This window comes from Ursus arctos, unplaced genomic scaffold (genome assembly GCF_023065955.2).
Source record: "Ursus arctos isolate Adak ecotype North America unplaced genomic scaffold, UrsArc2.0 scaffold_34, whole genome shotgun sequence".
Taxonomy (NCBI): domain Eukaryota; kingdom Metazoa; phylum Chordata; class Mammalia; order Carnivora; family Ursidae; genus Ursus; species Ursus arctos.
Window position 1 is genome coordinate 6,227,163 of NW_026623030.1, and position 13,680 is coordinate 6,240,842.

Here is a 13,680-nt window from a genome sequence, read left to right on the forward strand (position 1 = left end):
CCTCCTACTGCACTGAGAGACCTTAAGCACTGAAAAGACAACTTCCACAGATTCTTACCACCACATATACCCACACATTCTGCCTTCCCACCCATTAATACAGAGGAACTATCCACGGTCTTACTCTCTAGTCACTCCCTCCACAAAACATTAGATCCTGGCCTCTTATTTTTGTAAAGGTGTTGCTCCGGCAACTCTCTTCTTTCTACATAATCAGATTTTCCTGTTTCAGATCATTCCTATTACCACATAAACTTGCAGTAACCTCTCCCACCACAAAAGAAAAAAGAAAAACTTCTCTTGACCCGCTATACTCACCAGGTATCACAGCCCCATTTCTTGATTGCCATTTGCAGTTGCAGCAAACTCACCATCTCCAATACTAACCTCCCATTCTCTCCTAAACTCACTCTCCTACACTTTTGTGCCTCCTTCTACTTCCACCAGAACCACTTGTCAGGGTTACCAACAACCTAACCTATGCTAATTCCAATGGTCACTTCCTAGTGATCATTTTATTTGACACAATTGGATCCCTCTGTTCTTTTAGATGTTCTTTATGTGGCTTCTGAGACACTCTGTTGTCTTCCTACCACCAGCCACTAATCCTTAGTCTCCATGTCTATTCCTCCTCTCCCCAACTTAACATTGAAGTGGCCCGATATGTGGCCCTGGTGCTGCTCTTCTCTTCTCCATCTACCTTACCCTTTTGATAATCCAACCTCCTAAGGAATCTTCCTGCTTTCAGATTTGCCTCCCAACAGTCTATTCACCCCATTGTAGCCAGACTGAACCTTTTAAAACATAACCCTCTAATGGTTTCACCTCTCTCAAAATCCTTGCTCACCCCATGGCAGCCTCCTTCCTGCTGTTTGAACATAGATATGCTCCCACCTTAGTGCCTTTACACTCGTGCAGCCTCCACCTGAAATCCTCTTCCTCCTAATGTCTACATGGCTAACTGCCTCCTTCAAGTCTTCGCTCAGATCTTACACCTCCTCAATGAGACCCACACTGACCACTCCCTTCAACTTACCCATTTACCCTCCTTACCATGTTGTTTTTTTTCCTAACACTTTTCCCTTCAAATATACTATAAAACTGGTATATTTTTAATGTCTTTTTGTTTTAATGTCTGTTCTGGTATTTCCCAAGTACTTAGAGAAGTACCTGGCACACAGTAGGCACGTGGTCAAAAATACACATGGAATGAATGAGTATTCGAAGAGTTAACATCTTTAGTATATAGAAAGCGCTTATATCCAAATGTTACCAAGAGGCAATTCACAACAAAAATATAAGTAATGAATAAACATTAAAGTATGTTCAATTCCATAAATACTCCATTATGAATTCAAACACAGAAAACTTTAAGAATGCCTGTAATACCACCATCAAGAGATAACTACCATTTACATTTTGGTTTACAGCCTTCCAGATTTTCTTCTATGCATTTATGCATTTGTACAAATTTTTTTACTTCTAAAATCAAGGATTAAAAATAATACCACCAAATGTTGGGGAGGGCTCAGAGAAGTAGGCATTCTCATGTACATCTTCTAGTGGGAGTGTAAAGTGGTAGAAATCTTCTAAAGAGCAATGTGGTGCTTTGTAACAGTCTTTAAATATTAACTCAGCAATTTTAATCCTAGGAATTTATCTGAATACAATAATCTGCTAGGTGTGCAAATGTATGAATAAAATTCAGTAAATTTATAATAGCAAAATTCCAATAATCTAAATGCCTAACATAGTGCAGCCATTAACACGACACATATCTACATTAATTATAATTGAAAGATAAGCATAATATACTAATTTTTAAAAGTTATAAATAGTATGTATAGTTCAATTCCATATTTATAAAAACAACTTAATATGTATACATATAGGTGCATAGAAAGCAGTCTGGAAGGGGCTTCTGGATGGCTCAGTCAGTTAAGCAAACTTCACCTCAGGTCATGATCTCAGGGTCCTGGGATCAAGCCCCATGTCAGTCTTGGCATTCAGCGGGGAGTCTGCTTGTCCCTCTACCCCTCCTCCTGTTCCTGCTCTCTCTCTCTCTTAAATAAATAAATAAAATCTTAGGGAAAAAAAAAAAGCAGTCTGGAAGACTATAAATAGATAATCAACGACTATTCTCTCTTATTTTTTTAAGATCTTATTTTTAAGTAATCTCTACACCCAATGTGGGGCTCAAACTTAAAACCCTGAGATCAACGGCTGCATGCTTTACAGAGTGAGCCAGCCAGGTGACCCAGTGACTATTCTCTAGTTAGGAAGACTACAGACTTACTGTCTTTCTCATAATTCTCTGTATTTTCTACTTTTTAAAATGAGTTTATATTACTTATGGCATGAGAAAAAGTATTCTGAAAGACTAAAAATGTTGTGATTAAAATCATATAAAGAAAATCTTTAAAAGATTCTTAGAATTATTCAGAGACACAGTCACTCTTTCATTTTCCACAAGACTGAGTGAGACTTGCTTTTAACATGGCAAAAACAAAATGAAGGTATGAACTTACTCATCATCCTGGAAGCTAAGTTGTAACTTCTCTCTTGGTTCAGCTTCACTCTGGCTACTGGGAGATGATTCAGATGGAACTGAAAACTTTCCTTCTACTAAATAAGATGCCTGGATATCAGAATACCTATACACACACAAAAAATATTTGTTTTGTTAATATTTAAATTATGCATATTTAAAATGCACCATGACATCAGGACCACGTGACTATAAAATCAATTGCTAGGGGATAAAAATAGGGCCCCCAGTGTTCAAAACCATCATCTCATGTGCAAAGCACTGAAAATCTAAATATCAGGAATAAGGTGTGTATGTATTAAACAAAGAGTCACAGAAATCTTAAAGCTAAAAGTTTTTAGAGTTAACCCCTTCATTCCAAAGGTAAAGATAATGCTTCTTACCAAATGTTCAGGTTGGGAGGAGGACAGGAAAGTAGTTAGATATTTAAGCATGAGCAAACTTTACACATCATACAAGACGGATGAACTGTACACATCACATATGGAGATGCAACTCAAATTACTAGCTGCCAGTGAGGCTGAACTAATACAAATCCAAAACACTATGAACAGAGAAAACAATTAGTAGACCAAACGGTCACTGGTACTCAGTTACAAATCCACCCACCCACTACTGATTAAAGCAATGGAATAGGGAAACACGTTAAGTTTTTTTAACAAGTATATATACATATGAATATATATAATATACATATATATCACATACTTATATATAAAATACATATTACATATATAAATATACATAAAGCAAAAGCTCAACCTTGTCTGAGAAATTTTAATCTATTTTTTTTATTTATATGAGAGAGAGAGAGAGCGAGCATGCACGTGTACCCCTGCAAGCGTGCAGGGGTAGGGGTAGAGAGAGAGAATCCCCAAGCCAACTCCCTGCTGAGCATGGAGCCCAACTCAGGGCTCAATCTCAGGACCTGAGATCATGACCTGAGCCAAAACCAAGAGTTGGACACAACTGACTGAGCCACCCAGGTGCCCCTTGGCTGAGAAATTTTTACAGAAGTATCCATGTATTGCAGGCTTTCTAGACCTTACAAAAAAATCATGTGTTCTAACAATTCTTACCTGTTGTCAGCACTGGATCTATTTCTAGCAAGTGTTGAAACAGCAACAGGCAAGCCAAGATTTGAAGAAAGAGTGACATTTTCCAAAATCTCACTATTACCAAGTAATGAATTGGTTAAAAAGCTTGGAAATGACTCTTCAGCTATTCCTCGGAAATCTTCCATTTCACTGCAACAGTAAGTTTTTTTAAAAATCAAATATTACTATAAAGTCTTTTCAAATGACCAAAACTCTCATAAATCTTAGAGAACTGATAAATCTTAGGGAAAAATCGTTTTCTTGGAACAGCACAAAGAGGATAAAATCAACAAGCATTTGGAGGTAAAGTAATTCCCAGAATACTCTGCTACTTTGCAGCTAAGACTACATATGTCAAACTGTCTTTTTATAATTAACATAATAACAAAATACAACACAGCTTAATTTACTCTTGGTTTACTATAGCAAAGAGTATCAATTGCCATGCTTATCTAGTAAAGAAGAAAAGACCCAACACTGAACGAATATACAGACGATTTCAGGACGTACTAAGACGTCTACTGGTTAGATACGCATTCTAACATGGAATAGAAAAAAAAAAATTAAACCAGCAAACTCTAGCCCCTGATTTCAGAAATTATTCTTAAGGATGAGTAAATGTTAGTTTAAAAAGGAAGTCCATTGAAGGAAAAAATTTAAGTTCAATAAAGCATAGCTGGCACATGGACAAGGCAAAAATGGTGAAAGTGGTATACAAAGGACCAACTCTGAAAACACGGGCACAGACTCTGTATTACTGAGAGATCCTCCAGCCCACACTGGCCACTTCTTCTACTTAACCCTGATTACAGTACTTAGGAGATGTAATCTCAGAATCATTTCAGTGTTTATCATGTAAGGGCTACATGGATTCAGTTAAAAAATTAAATAACGGAAGGCTCAATAAATGAGAGTATTGGCCCTGTGCCTTGAAAAATGAGTAGAACTTTTATAGGGCAAGTATGACATGAGAGGGCTCTTAAAGAAGACAGACATGAGCAAAGGTAGAAGAGAATTAAGATTTATTGCATACCCACAACCTTAACTCATTTATCCCACTTTAAGAATGAAGAAACAAACTGAAATTAAATTTGCTAAATTTACCCAGGGTTGCACAATTAGTAAAATTCAAACCCAGGTCTGATTCCAAAATCCACTCTAAGTACTAAGTGTGTGGTGGCAATAGCCAAGTGCTCCGATGTGTTTTGACAATGGGTGTACAAAAAAAACATGGTAAATGAAACTACAGAGTCTGATTCTAAAAGCCTTAAAAGGTCTATTAGGAAGTATGGACAGTATTCTGCAGCCCAGGGAAGGACTGATCCTGTCAGAGGAAGGGAGAGGGCTTAACACCCGAAAGGATATTCAAAGAGCTACGACAATTGGTGAGATAGAGGACAATGATGGACTATGCTGGGGCCAATGACAAATGCACTCAAGCACAGGTTCTAGGGGGAATGGGCTACCTTAATTACTCTATAAACCAGAAAATGTTTAAGACCTTCAGAGAGATAGAAAACTTATTTGACTGTGAAGTATCCAGGCTCCAGTGGGAAGCTCACCTCTCTACCTGCACTTGATCCCACCCCTGTCACCAATGCAGCAGCGACAACCACTCCACCAACTGCCCTCCTCCTAACCGTCGTCAAATCTCTGGGCAGCCATTCCCACCAGCATGCTGTTAGTTACTCATCTTTTAAAAAGTCTTCCCCTATCTCATACCCTGTTGCCCCCTGCAGCTGTACCACCTCTATCTGCCCTCCCTTTACCACATACTACTCCAAAGGAATCATTACTGGCATCTCATTCCATTCCTGTCATCTCCTGGACCCATGCCACGTTGGCTCTTGCCCCACTACCCCATCAAAACACTTGTCAACATCACCACTGAGGTCCCTGTTGTCAAACCCCATAACCCCACAATTTCCAGTCCCGTCTTCTTTGACCTAACAATATGGTATATGTCCTCCTTCCTTGAAGAAATCCTATCTTCACTGGTTTCCAAGACATTGCTGTCTGGGTTCTCCAACCTCACCAGCTGCTTTTCCTTCTCCTTGGCTGGTTCCTCCTTATCTCCTGGACAGTGAAGACATCAGAGCTGACTCCTGGATCCCTTCCACCTACCCACCCTCTCTGGGTGATTGCCCTCAGTTCCAGAATATGAAATTTATATCTCCAGCCTGGGCCTCTCCCCTGAACCTCAGATATACAACTACCTACTAGATATTTCCACTTATTTTATCTAACAGGCACCTAAACCTGAATTTTGATTCCATCTCCTTCCAACCGCCTCAAGAAAGCCTGCTTTTCAGGCTTCCCCACAGAGAAAATGACAACTCCATTCTCTAGTTGCTCAAATCAAAAACCTTAGTGATTACTAACCACCCCAACCAACACACCCACACACGCGTGCGCGCACTCTAAAAGCAATCCCTAGGCAAATCCCAATGTTTTCACCTAACAATATAACCAGAACCTGTCATTTTCTCACTACTTCCGCTGCTTTCACCTTGGTCAAGCCACCACCACCTCCTGCCTGGATACTCACTACAAAATACTTTCAACTATCTCCACACCTCCACTCTTCCTCCCCTAGCCTATTCTCCACACATTGAAATTATCCCTGTTAAGTCAGTCAAATATTGTCACACCTTAACTCAAAACCCTCCACTGGTTCCCCATCTCATTCAGACTAAAAGTCAACAGGGGCTGAATAATCTGATCTCATCCCTTACTACTCTTCTCCCTTGCTTGCCCCGTCCTCACCATCCTAACCTCCCTGCTGTCTCCACAACTTGCCAGGGCTCCAGCCTCAGGGACTGTGCCCTGGCTCAAACCTCTGTCCAGCACACTGATGCCCCAGATAGCCTCACATCTTACTCCTTCACTTTTTTCAGGTTTTTAGTAAAAGGCCATTTATCTATCTTTGGTCTCCCTCACCAACCTTCCTCATCAACTCCAATTTCCTTGACCTGCTTTCTTTTTTCTGTGGTGCTGACCAACATCAGCATGCTATATAATTCACCTATTTAACTGTTTTTTTCTTCTACCTAAAGCAGTGCCTTGCCCAGAGCAGACCCTCAATAAATTTGTCAAATGAATGAATGTCTTCAAACTATGTCAACACACAACAAATTTAGCACCAACTATCATATAAGCACCCTTCTCTCAGATCGTGTCCCAGCATTTTCCTTTCTCTTGTATTTCTATTTCCTTTTGATTTCTACAAACATGTTCAAAAGGGTTCCATATTAGGATGGAGGAGGTAGGAAGCCTGTTCCCATTCTTCATTTGCGCTTCCTGCCACCACTTTCTCACCTCCCCTTCACAGCCAATTGTCTTAGAAGAATCCAAATTATAACTTCTTTATCTCACATGACATCTTCCTCTATCTATTCCTTACATGGTAGGAATACCCAGGATTCTGATCTCAGATCTTCTGTCATGCTCTTATACTCTTAAACTCTTATACATACATCTTATACTCTTAGGTAGGTATCTCAAAATCAAATGCTTTTAGGCACTAATACTGTCAGACAACAGGATTGTAGGTCGAAATCAACTAGAAGTTACGGACCCCAGACCCCACGTGACACATTTCAATTCGGTAAGAAACACTGTTGCCAAATAAAACAGATCTATTGGTGGAGCCCATTCCTGAGGGCAAGACAGGTCTATATCCCAAACACACCCTAAATCATTCCACATTTTTCTATGTCTGCTACCACCACCCTACCCTACTGAAAAGCCTCTCAACCAGTCTCCATGCTTCTATTCTTGCCACCCTACAGTTAAATCTCCACACGGCAACCAAACGGACCATTAAAGACAAACCAGATACCATGCCCCTATTAAAAACCTCAGGGAGCCACCCCATCCTCCACCCCTGAGGCTCATGACTCACCACATACTGGTGTCTCTGTTCCTGTAACATTCAAGCCCCATCCCTACTTCGGGGGCCTAGAGTAAGTACTCTGCTAGATCTCTGCACCAGCTAGCTCCTTCCTAATATTCACCTTAACTTAAATGTCACCTTGTAAGAGAGGTGATTCCTCATCATTAATCAAATGTAACCCCACAGTCTCACAACTGTTTTAATTTCTTCCAGCGCTTATCACTGTTTTTGTATTTTTCTTCCCCCACTAAAAAGATTGCTCCCTGACAGCACAGGCCTTGCCAATCTGTCCATCACTCTTACCTAACATCTATAATAATGCCTAACACATATTATGAAATATTTATGAAATGAATAACAACATCTTCAACATCTTTGACTTTTTCATTTTTTTGAGGAAACATATATACATTGGCTCATTTCTCTTGCTCTCTTTTTCTTAAATAGGCTCCACGCCCAGTGTGGAGCCCAATGCAGGGATTGAACTCATGACCCTAAGATCAATATTTGAGCTGAGATCAAGAGTCAGACACTTAACTGAGCCACCCAGGGGCCCCAACATCTTTGACTTTAGAATATCAGTATCTTGGGGACATTTCAATCTTGTTCACCCATATATTCCCAGTAACTGATAAAGAGCTGGAAATACGAATTGAACAAAAAAAAGGAGTTGAAAGAAATAATCTATACTCCCTATCTAGCAGGCTGACATATGCTGTCTACTCTATTATCAAGTAATGCACTTTTATATACATTTCTCTAATCCCTGCATCAAATCTGCAAGGTAGCTATTATCCCTACTATTGAAGAAACTGAGGCCAAGAGAGGGAATTATGAGAATTTTCCAGGCTACACAGAACAAGTGGGAGTAGAGGATTCACAGCCAGGCAAGCCTGCCCCAGAGTTGTCTTTCCTCTGCACTAATGCCCTCTTCCTCCTTTTCAGATCACCTCAGCTCAGATCTCTATCCTGAGCTCTAGACTCCAATTTCCAAATGCCTCACTCCTAACACTCTCTCAAATGGTGCAACGTTAACAAATATAAAACCAAACTCATTATCTTTTCTCTACCCATTCTTTCTAGTATCTTTAGTTTGACCTGTTCTCTTGCTATACAAGCCAGACACTTGGGACCATTTCTCTTGTTGTCTCACTTATCAAATCTAATGCCTCTAACTCCAAATAGATCTCTGGAACTGATATTCACTTCTATATTCCCAATGACCTATCACTTTTTAATCTAGTCTATTACATAACTCTTCCGAGTAGCCTTCCCACATCCAATCTGGTAATCCCTAAGTTATTCATTCATTTACAGACATGTAAACCACATTAAAATATATCCCAAATTCTTTAAGGATTTATCCCTAGAGTCAAATCTAAGAAAATTCAGATATTATGCAAATATCATTCATGCAACAATCATTACCAGGCACAAACCATGAAACACACTCTACTTATCACTGGAAATGCAAAAATAAAGCAGCTCCCTTTCACAGAGCTAATGACCCTCATCAATTATAATCAATTATGATCCCTATTAATTATGACAGTGTTAAGTGCTGGGATGGAGCTTGGCAAAGGGCGCAGTAGTAATACAAGCCAGTGGAAGATTCCTTGAGATGTAATCCAATACCTAATCTCTCATTTCCAGAAAGAATTACACTTGTTTAAACCATCCATGGACATACCACATTCCCAAAGTTCTCCTAGAAGAAAAAATTCCCTAAATTCCCTCTATATTGCATTACCCACCCCACCTCCATCACCTAAAGTGAAAAGAATATAACATTACGTTTTCTTTTACCATATCTGAACTAAGTAGCTATCTTTGGGATTTCTCTTGCTATTTCCTTAAAGCAGTAACCTCGAATTTTCATATTTGAATCTACTAGTATTTCACTGCTTTGATTACACTTCTGCATATATAAAATATCATTTACTGTAGTCATTAATTGAAAGTCTACACGTAAAATTAAACACATTCAAAAGCATATGCTGTCAAACTTCCCTAACATTTATCATTACTTTTGGTGTTCTAAGAAATAATCTATAAATTAGGTAGGCATTAAATATATTACTTTTCAAAGCTTACCGTAAACTTTGATCACAAAACTGAAATTCGGTGAAAAAACTGATTTTGGAGCAGTAAAAACTCCAGTCGAATGACCTCAAAATGGTAAGAATAAACGGAAATACTTTCATAAAAACAGCTGTTCTCCAAACGACTGCTTCGAAAGGGACCTCATGTTTTACTAAACAAGGTCTGTAATTAAGAGAAATCAAAAGTACAGTGATATTAAACATTGTCTTTTCATTTTTTCCCCCCATAAAGAAATCAGATGTAAGGAATGTAGGAAAGGTATTGGGAGTAAATGTGAATGCGGCCTAGCAGAAACCAAAACAAAAAGTGAATAACCGGGTGACACTAGCAGACCCCTCTACGTTAAGTTAACAACGTTACTTCGTGGGTCAGTTTTGCAGAAAAAGGAGAAACAGAACCGCCTATCACGACACACATGAAGCAAACACCCGGTCAAGAGCGCTTTGCAACAAGAAACACCAAACCAAAGCAGAGTGCGTTGGTCCCTAGAAGTCACCATGTGGAAGAGGGTGGGGGGATACAAGGATGTGATCCCCCAAATCAAAACCCGTTTCTTTAAAAGCCAATCTCTCAGAGGCGTCCAATTAAACTCACTGAGCGGAATTCGGCGTGGAGGCCGGGCTGAGTATTTAGGGGCGGACGGAGCTAGGCCGCGGGACCCTAGCCAGCGCCCCGCAGCCTCCTGCCCGGAGCCTGCGCCCCGCGCCCGACCCCGGCCCAACCGCTACTGCCCAGTCGGCCCGGCAGCCGAAATGCCTGCCAAAAGCGGGTTCGCATGCCCCCTGCCGAACCGCAGTCAAGACACAGGAGAGCCCTCCTCACCAAGCCCGCGACTCCAGCTGCGGGAGCCGAGAGTTGGTCAGAAAGGTCCAGGGGAGGGGGGCGTCCCGGTGGCTCTGCAAATGCGCGTGCGCAAGGCTCCCTCCCGGCCCGCACCCGCGGCCACCCGGACTGGCCGTACAGCGCGCCCCTGGGGTTTACGTCTGTTCGCCGCAGGAGCGGCGGGGCGGGGCCTCAGAGCTGGCCTTGGATTGGACAGCGACAAGGGACGGGGCGGGCAGGAGACCGATGATTGGGCCAAGACGGTTAGACCCCGAATTTGAAGCTAGGAAGCCGCGCTCCGCAGGTCCGGAGGAGGAGCTCAGTATTAGGAAGGGTTGGGTGCACTGCGAAAGTCCTTCCCCCTAAAGCTGAACCGAAGGCAACGCGCTGAAAGCCTTGGCCAACTCGGAGAAAAAAAAAAAAACGCTTACCGTATTCGGTGTGGAACCCCAAAACACCGTCACTCACCTTATATAAATATTTCTGGTGAACAAGTCATCTGATACTAACTACCCTGAGTTTAGGACTGTTTGTCACTATTTTTTGTCTTTACAAGAGCAGATGCAAATCTTTTCTACCACTGCTTGGCAGAGGCTGGAATGTTTCATAATTTGCCTTGTTATACACTGCAATAAAGCTTCAATTAGGAAATCATTTCTCAGGATCCAAGCTTCAAGATAGTTCCCTACACCTAATCGCCTCTTTGTGACGGAGTAAGGCTGGTCTGGGGTGGAAAGAGCTGAGGAGACATAATTCATCCCTAATTACTCCCCAAGTTTTCCTGTTCTTAGGCCACAAATACCACCACTGACATCTGCTTAGCACAGGGCTTTACTACTTTACTGAAACCAGAGGTAATTCAATTTCGTGCCTTTCACTTTCCTTTCTCTCAAAATTTCTTCCATACAGTCTGAGAGTGTCCCTCTCTTCCAAAGCTGACTTCATTAATGCAAGTTATTTAATGTTTAAGATGCAACAGCGCACTTGGGAGTAGAGAAAATGAAAAAAGTTGAGTTTAACAGTCCCTACTCCTAATTTTAGCCTGTTGGGGAATGACATCTGTTTATTTCATCACTTCACTTTTCTATGTCCTCTAAAATACTGCTCAACTATCATTCCTGGATACCTTCTCTACTGGTTCCTGCCTTTAGAAATGCTGCATCTTTCCACCCAAAATCAAAACCAACTCACCCTTGATTGTTTTATCACCTTAACACCATTGTTTCTAATACCCTTAAGCACCTCCACTTTCACACCTTACTGTCATTCATCCTAGGATACCTGGTTTGGTCCTGAGTACTATTTTAACACTTACTTTATCAGGACCAGCCTCCTGTCAAACTCAGTTGATGTCTCTACAATTCTCTTGGCATTTTTTCTTGAAACTCCAGCCTTGGCATTTGCAACTCTAATTACCCCTATTCTACCTTTGTCCACACTCAATAAACAAAGTGGAGAAAATCTCAAGGTTTTCTGAATCCAGAAAAATAAACCTACCAGCTTTAGACCTAAAAGGATGCTATTTGAGTGTAATGAGCAATCCTGTTTCACAAAGAATCTTAACTACTCTGTCTACACCACGAGCGTACATTGGAGGTGAACTGCTGGAATGTGTCTATTCACTCACCCTGTATCCTTGTACCCAACTCAATAAATGTCCTTTCTCCATAAAAATCAAGTGACCAAAGCTCTCTCCCCACAACACCCAGGTTGCCTCAGAGGTTTGTTGTGAGGATTAGTTAATTCACATAAACTATCTAGAAGAGCACTGACACACGGATGTACTCAACAAATAGCTGTTACCCAAACCTACTTGCAAAATGGAGGCACAGAACTCCCAATGAATTTCAAATCTCCTTAAACATTGGGTAGATCTTTTTTTTTTAAATTTTCAAATTCAATTAATTAACATATAATGCATTATTAGTGTCGGAGATAGAGTTCAGTGATTCATGTCTTATACCCAGCGCTCATTACATCACATGCGCCCCTTAATGTCCATCACCCAGGACACTGGGTAGATCCTGCAGAAGTCCCAGGGCTAGGGATGCCTCCCAGGGAATTAGAAGTGATGTCTACCCAGTTAAGAAAAGGCAATCACCTCCCATAGCTCTCCTTTACCAACTGCTTTAGGTGGCAAACCTCAGGCACAGATATACAAAGCCACATACAATGTGACCACAAAGTTTGATTCTAGATTAATCTCCCACCAGCTCCCCAAATGAACCTTACATCAGACTAATGCTAATAACCTGTTGCCTAAACAGGCTATCTTTTACCTCTGGGCCATCACCTTGAACTCCTATCCTCCTCCAATTCAACTACTCCACCTGTAGAAATCCCACATTGCTTCCAAACCTAGCCAGATCAAATCACTTTCTGTGTTTCAACCTTTATTATGAAACTAAGTCCTGGTTACCTTTAGTAAATTCTGTAGAAGTCTTCTCCTATTAGAACGACTTGTGCAGATTTTTTTTTTTTTTTTTTTTTTTTTACACATACCCCAGAGTGTTTAGCACAGTATCTGGCACACAGAAGATGGAGAATCTGTCTCATTTCATTATCCCATTCTAACCCCAAGCATCTCTATAATGACTGAAATCTCAAAGACACAAATTTTTAATTCTGGGCTAGATGCGGCAAGTTAGACCCCTTGCTTTGAACCTAAATAAGTCAACAAGTCAAAAACAAGTCCTTTAACAGAAGGAAGACCTGTGAGAATTATTTGGAAAAGATTCTTCTTCACAGATTGAAATGCTAAAATGCTAACTTTACAGAAAAAACATTTTAATTACTCACAACAGAACTCAAATGTTCCTTAAGTTAAAAATAATCTCAAAAACAATAATCTCTTATTAGCTCTTTATCCTTTTGCATGTTAAGTTTCAAGGGTATGACACTATACATAGAAGAGGTGTCTTTGAAAATTAGATTATAAATTATATGGCTATAATAACTGTATCTACATGCGGTTAACTGAGACACATACGAAATGCTGTTCAAATTACACCTTCTCTAGTCCTAAAAAAAGTTAAATCCTTGGTAATTCTTGAGAAAACTGAACTAAAAAGAATATTACTAGTCTGTTTTAATCATTTTACCGTAATTATTGTCAATTATTTTCTGATTTCAAATTTTAAAAGTATCGTTAAAAAATAATGTGTAATTAGATTGGAAGTCAACATCTGTCAGCTGTAGATGTTAGTCTACTATCG

The 13,680-nt window shown here is 40.3% G+C and overlaps 1 protein-coding gene across 5 annotated transcripts in view; it reads right to left on the bottom strand.

The window, feature by feature from the left end:
- CEP192 (centrosomal protein 192) overlaps positions 1–12,941 on the bottom strand; it is a 139,324-nt gene extending 126,383 nt beyond the window's left edge. For 3 of the 5 annotated variants that reach the window (XM_048221598.2, XM_048221596.2, XM_048221600.2), the window contains exons 1-4: positions 10,466–12,941; positions 9,635–9,805; positions 3,628–3,795; positions 2,529–2,654 (exon numbers count right to left, since the gene is read on the bottom strand). In XM_048221598.2, the coding sequence (XP_048077555.1) occupies positions 2,529–2,654; positions 3,628–3,795; positions 9,635–9,744 (404 nt within the window). In that variant the 5' untranslated portion in view covers positions 9,745–9,805; positions 10,466–12,941. The other 2 variants (XM_048221597.2, XM_048221601.2) reach the window with 2 other exon arrangements.
- Between the last annotated feature and the right edge of the window lie 739 nt (positions 12,942–13,680).